The sequence below is a fragment of the Glossina fuscipes genome, unplaced genomic scaffold (genome assembly GCF_014805625.2).
Source record: "Glossina fuscipes isolate IAEA_lab_2018 unplaced genomic scaffold, Yale_Gfus_2 90, whole genome shotgun sequence".
Classification (NCBI taxonomy): Eukaryota; Metazoa; Arthropoda; class Insecta; order Diptera; family Glossinidae; genus Glossina; species Glossina fuscipes.
Window position 1 is genome coordinate 2,833,549 of NW_023998444.1, and position 12,908 is coordinate 2,846,456.

General features: G+C 32.4%; 1 protein-coding gene across 1 annotated transcript; it reads right to left on the minus strand.

Moving 5' to 3' along the window:
• Positions 1-5,119: 5,119 nt before the first annotated feature.
• On the minus strand, positions 5,120-10,498 carry LOC119638583 (synaptic vesicle glycoprotein 2B-like). Its single transcript, XM_038035451.1, has 10 exons — positions 10,454-10,498; positions 8,979-9,183; positions 8,739-8,901; positions 8,495-8,673; positions 8,226-8,407; positions 7,063-7,280; positions 6,824-6,999; positions 5,722-5,809; positions 5,586-5,638; positions 5,120-5,226 (listed from the first exon to the last, which is right to left on the minus strand). The coding sequence occupies exons 1-10, from the start codon at positions 10,496-10,498 to the stop codon at positions 5,120-5,122; spliced, it is 1,416 nt and encodes a 471-aa protein (XP_037891379.1).
• Between the last annotated feature and the right edge of the window lie 2,410 nt (positions 10,499-12,908).

The window sequence follows — 12,908 nt, forward strand, 5'->3', positions numbered from 1 at the left end:
GCTTTCTTCTGTGCGATTTTGCAAATTGTACTTTTCACGATTATTGTACAATCATTAGAAAATGCAATTCCGAAAAAAAATATATATAGAAAAAAAACAACAAAAAAAAAAAAGAAAACAAATAAAAATAATTTAAAGAAACAAGAGAAAAAATTTCACAAATATATTGACTGTCTGCTTCTTCTTTTTCTTTTTCTCTCTTTTCCTTTGAACAAAACGTAGTTGTATTTAAATTAAAAAAAAAAAAAAAACGCGATATTTCGGAACTTTTATGACTATTATCACATACATAACGAAAAAATGAATAAGTTTAATAATAATAATAATAATAACAGAATACTTACTTTAATGAGCACGTGCACACTGCGTACTTATACTTCGTAATGTCTAATTATGATGTAATGAAATTCTTCATGTACAGATAGATCGCTCTTAGTTTTAGAAAGCATTCGAGTACCATTTGATTTTATTTAGCGCATTTTATTTGGCAACAATAGATTCTTCACTAGGATTTCCGTCAAAGACTACTGCATTCAAGTAATAAAATACTGCCCATTTTGTTTATGAACGTAAATCAAGACTAAATCTAATTTCTATGTCTGTCGAACGTGCCGTCACTGGCTTGATGTCTTAGTCGGACGAAACCCTATCAGCGCTCAGCGATTCGCAAGACAACAATCTTACAAGTGAGAGGAGCTGTACCAAGGCTGAAGTATCAGATGTAAAGATTTCAGTGTTGTTCAAAACCCTTCCTCGAGGCAAGGCGAGGCCTACCTTGATAAAGAAAAAACAGAACCGCAACGAATACTCCCTGAAGAGCCACCCTCAGCAGGCAAAAAGTCATTCTTCTGGTAGTAAACCGGTTTGGGAAACTTGACACCCGCAAATCCAATTGCTTTTAAGCCATAATTGATTCAAAACTTCTTCTCTGGTCAAGGTCTGGTCTTTAATTATTTGCTGTGATCGCGGTTCCTGCAACTACCATGAATATTTGAATTTAAACTACGCATACTTTCCAGATTGCCGTCACACTTTTCCCTCACAGATTTTAACGTACAAGACATCAGACATCAGCTCGCGCTAGAAATTCTCTGGCCCCCGTGACAACACGAAGACCTCTGCGGCAAATTTTGGATATGTGCGCCACGGTTAACTATTTATGAAAGCATAGGGGGTTGCAATACAAGGAATTTCAATACAAAGACGCCGTTTCCCTTTCGAACTATTGAATTAGATCCGTTTTTCTTCTTCTGACTTTGAATACATTAAAAAATGGCAAAAAGCCTCTTTTCTTAAACTAAAGCAAAACATATCATCATATAAATATAGTACAGTACGTTATACCGCTCTTTATTTTCTATATTAATTTTTAATTTCTATTCAATTTTAGTAAATTTTATTAAATAGTAATATCTCCTAAATATATGCTAAGAAATGTGTGAAAATGAGACATAATACAATTGCAAAGAATTTTCGTTTTTCTGTTATACATAGCAATGGTGGCGCTGTTAATAAGCAGCATTTTAACAGAGTTGGGCATTTAACAGACTGAATGACGTTACCATTTGAGTTGTTAGTTGGGCATTTACCCATTTAACAGAGCTGCAAGTTTTTGACAATGTTTTACAAGCAACTCTGTGCTTTACCTTTTAACAGGGAATTTAGCGAGGGCTTTGTTTAAAAATTATGGCAGTCCAATTTTAGGCTGACTTGTAAAATTAAAGAAATTAAGATATTTTATATGAATACATAGATTTATTAAAAACACGTTCGTTTATTTTTAAATAAATACGTATATGTTGTATATTTTATAATATGTATATGTAAGTGTATAGATGTATAAAAGAATCACTACAAGTCCTTGAAATTTTACTAACTCTTGTTATGAGACACTCCTCACGTACTCTTACTATACAATTCTCTCTGATGTAATTCTCTCCCCTAGTCTTAGGAAAAACCAAACTCTTTTCATACAATTGATCACTCCCAATTATTTTTCTCTCTCTTTTAAACTCGTTAATAATATGCATAGAGAATAAAATTGATGTTGTTTTGCTCGTGTTCGACTTTACAACTTATAAGGCAATATGAGAATGAGATCAGATATATTGATGGCACACAGAGTTGAAGAGATGTGTGAAATTTTGGCGCGAAAAATAATGAAAAGTAAAGGTTCAAGTTAGTTATTTGAAATCATTTCATTAAAATAGTTGAAAAAAACTTTCGAGTGCTTTAAACTGTCGTGCTGACTTTATGCAATAACTAAAGAACGAAGTAAAAAATTATATGAAACAATGTAAGAAAAAGGCTTTGAGGAAATAAAGTGCACAGATTGCTTCGTGTATTCAGTTAATGAAAGAAAGAAAAACAAAAGATGATGTAAAGAAAAAAAGCAAAAATAGAAAAAATCCTATTAATAAAAGAAAGAAAACGTTAAAAAATGGCAAACATATTATAATAGGAGATTTGAAAAAAACTTAAAGATTAAGCGTCAAAATCGAGAAAAATATTGTAAAACTTTAAAAAAGAAAAGCTCTATAAAAAAGTAAAAAATTGCATTAACAAATATAAAAATGCCAACCATCTGAGAACATGTTTGAATACGTTTGTTTACATATTTCAATAAAAATTGCCTGAGAATCTGCGAATATAAATGCTTGGCTTGTTTACTCTCTATGCTATGTGTTACAAATTTAGAAATCTTGAGGAAAATGTGAAAAAATATCAAGTAATCGATTCCTATTAGTAAAAAAAGATTAAACGACGTGTGCAAGTGCTTGTGTATGCTTTGCTGTTTATATCTTCTCCTCTGTGTGTTTCTTTCTCTTATTAAACATTTATTATTTTGGTTGCGCGCTATACTATTTTGGTTGAAGAGTTTGAAGAGTTGGTCGTACAATTTGCATAATTAAATTGAAGGTAAAAAATGCGGTGCGGAGTTTTTTTTTTTTTTATTGGAAAATAAGTAAAAGTAATAGTGTTACTAAAGTAAAAATTATTTCTTTATTAAAATCATTGAAAAAAAAAAACAGGCATACGGATGCTTTACTTGTATTGTAAAGATGTTGAGTTTGAAGAGCAAAGTAAAAAAAGCTATGTGAAAAAGAATAAGAAAGCGGCTTTGATAATATGAAATGCAGAAGATTTAAGCAATGAAATGTAAACAAAAATATTGAGATTTAAGAAAACGGAGGAAGAAGATAAGAAAAATAAATATGTTGCTAAAGAAGTGATGGGTGAAGAGGAAAATTCTATAAAATGGAACATATTTTATAGCAAGCGAAAACCTTAAGTGTAACAGTTTTGAGGAACAAAAAACACTTCAAAAAGGCTTAGGAAATATGAATATTAGACGATATATGGCGAAAATGACCAAAGTTCTATTGATAGATTTTTTAGGAAACAAGTAAAAGTCCTATAATGGACCACTTTACATCACTTTACAGTTTACAGGTGTTATATAGGAAGTGGTCAAGAAAACGGCCCGACTCGAAACATTTTCAACAGCGTTTTTCCTTGAGCCAAAACTAACTGATATCTTAAAATTGCGATCTGTAGATCACAAGAAGACAAGACGGATAGACGGACACAGAAGCTTTGTGCCGAAAATGGTTTGGGATTGATTGGTATAATAAAACTGAAACGTATGTAGGTGTTGCGTACAACCGCATAAACTTAATATGTGATACATTAATACTGTTCTATAAATGGTATACGGTATAAAACTCGGGACGCTTTTGAAGGCTCTCTATTTTTAATATAAAATTTAACTACTTCAACCAAAAGCCTAAAAGTTTACATTAGTTTTTGTGTCCACCATGTCTGTCCGTCCGTTTGTTACCTTTTCGACACTCATCAAAATATATGTGGAGAAGGTTTAATCTCATACGCATAAAGCTTTCGCGCCCTTGTTGTCATTAAAGGCATTTTCAACTATAGACCATTTTTTACATAACAGTTAGTTTCAGAGAAGACACAAAAAAAAAAAGAGGAGAAGAAGGCTATCGATATATGTCGATAAGTGGTATCACATATGTATTATATTATAGGTACTCGAAAGTTTACTATATGTTTGTGTATTATTCGATTAGAACTTTATTTGACGCAACATATTTTAAAACCTTTTAATAAATAATGAAAAATCGGCAAAGAGATTGAGCATTCATTGTTCAAATTTATGTAGAGGTAAGTAGCACTAATGCTTTATTTCTTATTTACGTTAATTATTTTTCAAAATACTGCAAATGTAAAAATCATTTTACAGTCCCATGTTACTTTACGCGTTTATTACACAGCTTTTGGTCTAAAGCCTTACAAAATTATAAGGGTATGAAGATAAATTCAAATTTAACTAGCAAAGACACCCACCATATCTATGTAAAAGTTTTAACAGAGCTTTGTTAAATATTTACAATTAAGATATAATTGAATTCGAAAGCCTAGTCCGTCCATATTAAACAATGTAAAGTGTTTTTATGGACATCTCATGAATCTGTATAAAAATACTTTTAAAACTAAAGAAATTCAAATTCTGCTTACGGGACCAATTTTTTGATATTTATTATGTTAGCGTAAAATATAAAAAAATTTAAGATACTAATGCGATCAAACTAGATAATGTTACTTATGTTCATCCATATCACGTGAATCTATATAAAAGTACTTGTCGAATGAGCCAAAAAAATTCAAACTTTGGTATGCTAGCAAAAAATGGATATGGAAGAACACCCAAATTTGAGACTCTGATGCGGTGAAACTAGAAAATGTCACGTGTATTCTTCTATTTCTATTCCTACTGCAACTGAGTCCGCGCCGGCTGTAGTCTCTTTACATTTTGTGCAAATTTCTCGCACATTTACATGGACCCACACCGCAACTCCTCATCGAGCTGTGGATCTTCCCGCAAGGCTGGAAGATTGCTTCGGAGGTTCCTGGCTCCCGTGGCACCGGATTTAAAGAAGAACAGTAAGTAATGAAAGAGGAAATAATAAAAGCTTTCGGTCAGGCATTTGATCAAGCCGGCAAAATGAAATATACATTTTAAGGGGTTAATAGAGCAACGTTAAAACTTGGAAAATGTAAACTGATGACTTACAAAGTCGAATGCCGCCAAGTGAACTTAATAATTATTGGCCTGAGTAGCTGAGTAGATAAGAATCACGGCTACCGAGACAGTGTACGCTGGTACATATCTCCGTTGCGGGGTGAAACTTTCTTTAATCAAACCTATATCGAGTGCGCAGTTGATAAAGAGAAAACACTTTTGGACTGGGTCCTAAGCTGCAGCCAGTACCTTCATTCTCTCTTCGAATTCATCCTTTTTTTTTTTGTTAATTTATTTAATTTTATCTTTGAATTTTTAATTTGACATATGAACCAATTACAATAAAGTCAAGCCTGGCTTGGGTATGAACAGAGATGAAATGAAGCTCGCTAAGAAGGAAAATGGATGATAAAAGAATAATTTATAGATAATAATAGAGATAAACGTGAAATGCCGTACGGCTTACCAAACACCATAATGGAGATGAAAAGAAAGGGAGCTAAGCAATGTATCTGTATGCAGTAAGGGAATATTATATTACCAAGCAGAGCACCCAAACGTCCAAAACCCAAGCTCACCAAGATCACGATAGCTCTAAAAGAAATTTAAAGTAAATAATTAAATAAAAGAAAAAAAAAAATTTTTTTTTAAATCGATATTTTAAACAAAATATTTACCGCATAAAGGTAGGGAACAGTTCGATTTCAATTGTAAATAAATTATTCGATGAAACGCTCATCGCAGCCAAATATAGACTCGATGCAACTAATATGAAGTTGGATGAATATGCCAAATAAAATGTAATTATAAGTATAAAGGATATGCCTAAACAGAAAACTGGCATTAGGAATAAAGAACAGCAAAAAACAAATGACAACATTATAGTCGGGAAAGGCCGACCATTAAGTACCCTACACCACACTATCTAATACCATTCTTATCTTTACTATACAACGCAAAAATTAGACCTTATTTCTGCATAAAGGCATATTTTTCATGTCTGTATTTAAGGGGAAGCTGGCCCAAAATAGACGTAGATGCTCATAATTTTGTAGAGTTCATTTTTATATGAAATTATTATTATGGGTCACTTTTCGTTACCATATATTAAAACTTTTCTTCTCTATAAAGGGTTAATTTTCGCACAAATTCTTGATGGTCCAAATTTGGTACTGTTTTTATGTTAAATTACTATTATGATCTGTACTATCAGCCGATCCGAAGTTTCCGTACGAATTTAGAATGCCGAAATACTATTACTAGCCAAAATTTTTTTCTCTATGACGACATTTCAGAATAAGGCGTTACATGGGGAATGGTCAAAAGTGTGGACAGATCCTAACCATTTTCAATAGAGTTCGTTCTTGGGTCAAAGCACGTCATTGTATCAAATTTAATTAAAATATCTAAAGAATTGCGTCATGTAGCTTGAACACAAATTCACACCGACAGACATCAGGCGGCCAAACAGGCTTAGATCGATTAAGATTTGCAATAATGAAAGGTGAGTCTATCTTAAGTTCTTCGGCTTGTTACATACGTTCGCACTAATTTAATATACCCTGTATAGCAAGTGGTGTAGGATATAAAAATATATTTTTGTTATGTGATCAAAAATCTTACTCATGAGAAAATTGACTCCGGTTTTTTTAACGACAAAAAAAACTATAAAAAAAGTGAGAAACGATACGCTTGCTACTATCATATTATTCGCAAGAGATGCAGGTGTTATATGCTAATTATATCATAAAAATATTAATAATTTGAATTTAAACGAACGGAAATTATTATCTATTACACTAACCACTTCGTCACAGTTACTCGATTCTTCTGGTTGAGTTTTATCCCTCATTACATTCAGTACATCGCATATATCCTTCATTATTTCATGTTCTTGTTCATATTGATCTACTGTGACGAAAAGCTGAGGCATCCATAGGCGTACCGAATGGAAGCTGGTTTCAAGAAGAATAAAAACGTATTTATGTATTTCGTATATATATATTGTGTGGGCGAACCTCATGAATATAAAAAACATTGTAAAACAAACACGTAACGCCAGAGATAAATATGGTTTTGAGAGTAGAGGCTTTAATTGTCCAAGATTTTCACGGAAACGTGTTATAGCTTCTTTACGTTTGCCAGATAGAGTCTTTAAATTCTGTTTATATTCTGGATTCTTACGTAGGGTGTTACGTTCCGCTCTTTCGGGAGCTTCATCCACTAGAACTTTGATCTAATTTTAAGTATTAATCTTTTGGTTATTCATACATATACATAAGAGTGTGTGTGTGCTTCCATAGATATGGATTATGGATACGGGGTTCTTAGCGTAGTGAAAAAAAGGTTTTTTTTATACCGAAGATTGATATTCACTTTCCCAATTCAAAAAGGAAACTTCAGAGACCCCACATAGTTTTGATGAGCATCAATATCTGAATCAATTTAACCCTGTTGTAAACATTCTCCCGACCGAAAAATGATCCTATCGACTTCAATCAATCAATTTAGCAGATGCATTGGAAGCTCTTGCACGCAGGTTGATATTGAAAATGGAAATCGAATGAACGACGCGGCTACAATGCTGCGTAAACTGAGAGCACCTGTGCTTTTCAAAAGGAATGAAAAATTGTTTTTTTTTGTTATTCCTTGTAAACAAACTACTATGGAAATCTGAACGTATGTTCTAAGGGCGATGCCTTATGTATTCAAATTTAATTTTCTCTCTTTTGAATCGGCCAGTTTCAGATTTGATATTGCAGCTAAGTATGTGCGTCTGTTTGCCTGCCCATCCGAGAAACTGTGTAGTATCTTTTTTTATAAAAACTTTAAAAAGATAACGGTAAACTTAGGCTCTTCACGCTATAACAACGCTATCATAAAATGTCACAGTGTTGTCTGAAGTATTGCTATGAGAAGTGGCCGAACGATACGCGTATATATATTAAAACCCGATTCGATAAGTTCACCGATTGCAATATGAAAACGGTCTGGACAGTAGTTACATATAATATATGGATTCTGTATGGCTGCAAACTAATGAAAATAATCTTAAGAAAGCTGGAGTCGTTACAATAGCTTACATTGACCCATTTCATATATACTTTTCGAGATTTTTAGTATTTTCTGTTTCGTGAACAATATAATATGACTTGTGATAATGAGGGAGAAAAAATCCTACCGGATAAGCGTCTTTCGTTGACCTTTTATTGATTGCATAAGCAGTCGCTATAGCTTTTAAAGCTTCGTTATTGCGACCCTGCGACATTAGATACTTTGGGCTTGGAGGGAAAAATATGTGTAAAATACCACCCAATAACGGGACAACGGCTGTTATTAGTAAAAAAATATTCCACGAATTTACTGAAATAATATAAACAAAAAAAAAAAAAAAAAAAGGGTATCAGTAAAAAATTTGATATCTTCTTTCTATTCTATTCTGTCAAATACATGATATATAGTCCGTTTTCAAAACCAGCCGATGAGGTAAAACTGCATAAGCGATAGTTGGCAAAAGGATTGTCGATGTACACGTGAGTATGCCAAAAACCATTATAATTCGTCTACGATGCTTAAGACCATGAAATTCTGATAGATAAGTCAAGGTTACCGCATACGGGCCGCATATACTGAGTATTGAAAAATTATCTTTGACTTTTTTTTTTTCGATTTACAAATTATAAGAAAAACTTACGCCAAACCGTCGAAAAATGTAAAAGCTAACAATTGTTTAACATTTTGACTGAAGCCACAGCAAACAACAAAAACAGCGTTAGATAATAAGCCGGCTATTAAAACTTTCTTACGTCCAATGGTATCGGCTGCGAAACCCCAGGGTATTGTACTTGTAATCATTCCTTCAAGAAAAAAGAAATACCAATATATATATATACCAATATATATATATATATATATATATATATATGTTGCTTACCGGCAAAAGTAATCCCATTTAAGAGACCTTTTTCATTTAAATCTAAATGAAGGTCACATTCGGCTGTGGGTAATATAAACGACATACTTGTAGAGGAAAATAGTGTAGCGAATACGCTTAACGAAGATAACGATACCAATAGTACGTTAAAAGTCCCGAAACCAGCGAGAGCAATGGCCGTTTCAAAATCGGTTGCTTCTTCTTCCTTTTTAAAATCGTTTTATTCAATTATTAATTTTCACTTATTCACTTTTATTTACTTTCTAATTTTACCATGGAGATCGCTTAGGTATTAGCAAATTTCTTAATTATTCTTAGAGGAGTTAGTAAGTAAAATACATTAATTTGTCATTAAAATAAAACTTCAAACATCATAAAAAGAAAAAAACAAAAGTAAAATATTTTCGTGTTCTTCTTCTTCTTCTTCTTCTTCTTCTGTAAATCAGAAAATCAACAATCGGTGATTCAAACAGTGCTGAGTAAAAATTTCTTTCTTTGAATCTTCATAAAGTTGATGACTAGCTTACGAAATATTTATGCGATTCTTTATTGCGATATTAGTCGATTCTTCTTCTTTCACATCTTCTGCAATTTAGCAAATTAACAACAGATGATTGACAGTCCCGAGTAAGAACACGAACACATGAACACGAAGTTCTTTATTTGAACCTTAATATTGTTGATGCTAACAATCCGCCGAAGACGAGAAATCTCGACTAGCAAAACAATGTTCGTGGGTTCGAATCTCAAGTGCGGTAGAGTCTTTAATAAGACCGATAGCCTTAGATGATAGTGTTTTTAAGAGTTTAGCCTTAGAATTTATTTCTCTGGCGAAATTAATAATAATAATAATAATAATAATAATTGATGCTAAGCTTATGAACTGCGTATGTCGCTAGTTGGTTTTTGTTCTTCTTCTTCTGCAAGTCTGAACATCAACAAGAAATGATTCACTGCGCTGAGTAAAAAAAGTTGCAATGTAAAGTCGAAGTTCTTTGTTTAAATCTTAATAAAAACTTTCGTTGGCGTATGAATTATATATATATATATATATATATAGATATATATAGATATATATATATAGATATATATATAGAATACGAGCACGACCTTCAAGCAATTCTTCTTCTTCAACCGCTGCAAGTCAGCAAATCAATAAAAAATAATTAACTGTTTTTAATACAAAAAAGTTCAATTTCAAGCCGATTCTACTGATATTGGTTTACTATACTGTTACCATATTAAAAAAAAAAATCGGTCCAGAAATTGCGTATGTAGTTTGGAGTATACCTAGGGCCAAACTTAAAGATTCAAATACGATTACAAGAAATTCGATAGCAGAAGACTGTTAATGTTTTTAACTCCACTTTAATTTTCACCTCTTCAAGGTCATTTGCAAATATTTTCTTTGAATTCTTTATAATTACAAAATAGACACCTGAGTAATAAACTTTTTAATATCCTACACCACGTACCGATGCACTGGATAAACGCAATTTTTGAAGCAATTTTGATGACATTTAATGTGCTAACGTATTTTGGCTCAAGGATAAAGGCTATTGGAAATGTTTCGGGATCAGTCCATTTTTTTCTTATGGAGACGAACGAATAACTCCAGGTAGGTGTAGCGTGTTTAATGGTGGACCGTGCTCTATTGTAGTGTTTTTATCTGTTTCTGTTATCCTAACTCATTTCTCTATAGACCTTTTCAGCTGTAATCAATCATAAAGCACAAGAAGAAATCGTAAAATTTTCGAATTTTAAAAAATTAAATTTTTTACTATTTATTCGTTATATTAGTTTTTTTTAATTATTTGTAAAATGTCATTATTTTTATATACAAATATATTTTTATATTTAAAATATATTTGTAAATATATTCATATTTATATTTACATTTATATATGCATTGACGGCGCAAAATGCCTGCATAACCTTGTCTACGACTTTTTATATATATATTATTTTTCTCTTAAAAGTTGCAACTTTCTTTTTCCATTAATTGAAAATTTCTTATCAATCCACATAAAATCAGGTAATCAGTCGTTTGAAAATTTTTGATAAAATCTTAATTTAATATACTTATATACAATATACAAATATTTACAATATGCTTAGTATTAAAACGATTTAAAATTCATTTTTTTTTTAACTTTATCTTAACTTCAAGTTAAGTTATATTTAGAACAAATAAAATGAAAACGAAACCTTAGAATTGTTTTGCTTATTTTCCGCCCAGAAACCTTTTATTTAATCTGAGATTTAAAAACCAGTAGTCTACTCTTTCATCAATTATTAAAATTCTTAAAAAGTCTTAAAAACTGCGATGGTATAGTGAAAGGTGCTTATATACGATATTTATTTCGAATGAAAGGGATTCAATCTGCCTTTAAATGCTGAGAAGTTTAATTCAATAGATTTTAAGTCAAAGGATTTTTAATTAGTAATGTTGTCAAGGTTAGAGCTTGGTGTTCAACTTGGAGTTCAACTTATGTAATTCTACTCCAATAATTTTTATTGAAATTACATGCGCTTTGTCTGTGACCAGCAGAGAATATGCTATCATGATCACTTCGCTTAACTTCGCAGATCTAAGTACTCTAAATAGGTTTTTTGTTTACTAAAAGCATTTTTTAATCCAAGATATTCTCTGCCTAAGATTGTTGTTTGTAGATCTCTGGCTGCACATAATACGTAGGTTGGCATGTTAAAAGTGGTTATGTAGAAGTAGTTATGAAACTGACAGTTTTAACAAGGTCGGAGTTCTCAAAAAATCGAAGGCAACCCTGCCGAATTTAGAATTTATTTGAATTCTGATGAAAACGCTTCATTTTAATAGCTCTTATGCTTCTGCCTGGGCGACAGTGATGTATCGGTTTCGATTAGAGCTTTCTTCAATGGTTTAGCATCTTTTTTCTTTTTGACATAAGTCCTACAATAAATTTCAAAGCGACTATGTCGGCCTTGGAAACGAATTACTTTGATACCTCCCATGTTCCTGAGTGACCGACAATGAGATACTGATTGGGGTTAAAGCTTTCTCCAACGGCTTAGCATGTCTTCTCTTTGTGAAAATACGTTCGACAAAAAATCCAAGACAACCTTGCGGGCTTTGAAACCTATTTAAATCCTGATGAAAATAAATCGTTCTGATGTCTTTAAAGTTCCTGCCCGGGGGAACTGCTTTCTCTAATGATGATGATCACTGCTGTCTCTAATGATTTAACATTTTTTCTTTTCTCGCCATGAATTTTAGGAAAAAATCGAAGGCAACCCTGCCGGCCTTGCAATTTATATGAATTTTGATGAAAACGATTTTTGATTTCACTTGTGTTTCGGCCTGGTCAGTACTACGATACTGATTTTGATCAGTGCTTCCTCTAAAGGTTTAGCACCACTTTTTTTTTACTTCTTGACATACGTTCTACAAAAAAAGTCGAATGCAACTCTGCCGGCTTTGGACCCTATGTAAATTCGGACGAAAACGAATGCTTTTGATGTCTTTAATGCCTCTACCTGTGCGATAACACGATACGGGTTTTGATCAGTCCTTTCTCCAATAATTTAACATCCATTTTCTTTTTGCCCTGCGTTCTATAATGACGTGGATAATTTTCGGTGCTAAACATGAACTTAGTCTCTATACTTTCGGCAACCATTGTCCTTAAGTGAATGCTGATGACATCCATACGGATGCCTATCGCTTTTATACTATAGGCGGGCAAGGGTATATTAATTTGAGCGATTGTATGCAACACCGAGAAGGGCTGAAGGCAGAGCCAGCTTTTATAGTGTCCATGGATTCAGAATCATTGTGTGAGTCGATCTAAACTTATCTAACCGTTTGTTTGTCTGTCTGGCTTGTATTCTTATGTTGAACATGCAGGGTGTAAGTTTTTGAGTTATGAAATATGGTACACAGTCCCGTTT

Bases quoted from the DNA above. Each gene is read 5' to 3' on its own strand.
- LOC119638583 (XM_038035451.1), bottom strand. From the start codon at position 10,498: ATGTCATCAAAATTGCTTCAAAAATTGCGTTTATCCAGTGCATCG. The intron at 8,902-8,978 runs GTAAGCAACATA...TTTTTCTTGAAG, and splicing joins AAATGGGATTACTTTTGCCG to GAATGATTACAAGTACAATA. The intron at 8,408-8,494 runs GTATTTGACAGA...ATATTATTTCAG, and splicing joins GAAAACGGACTATATATCAT to TAAATTCGTGGAATATTTTT.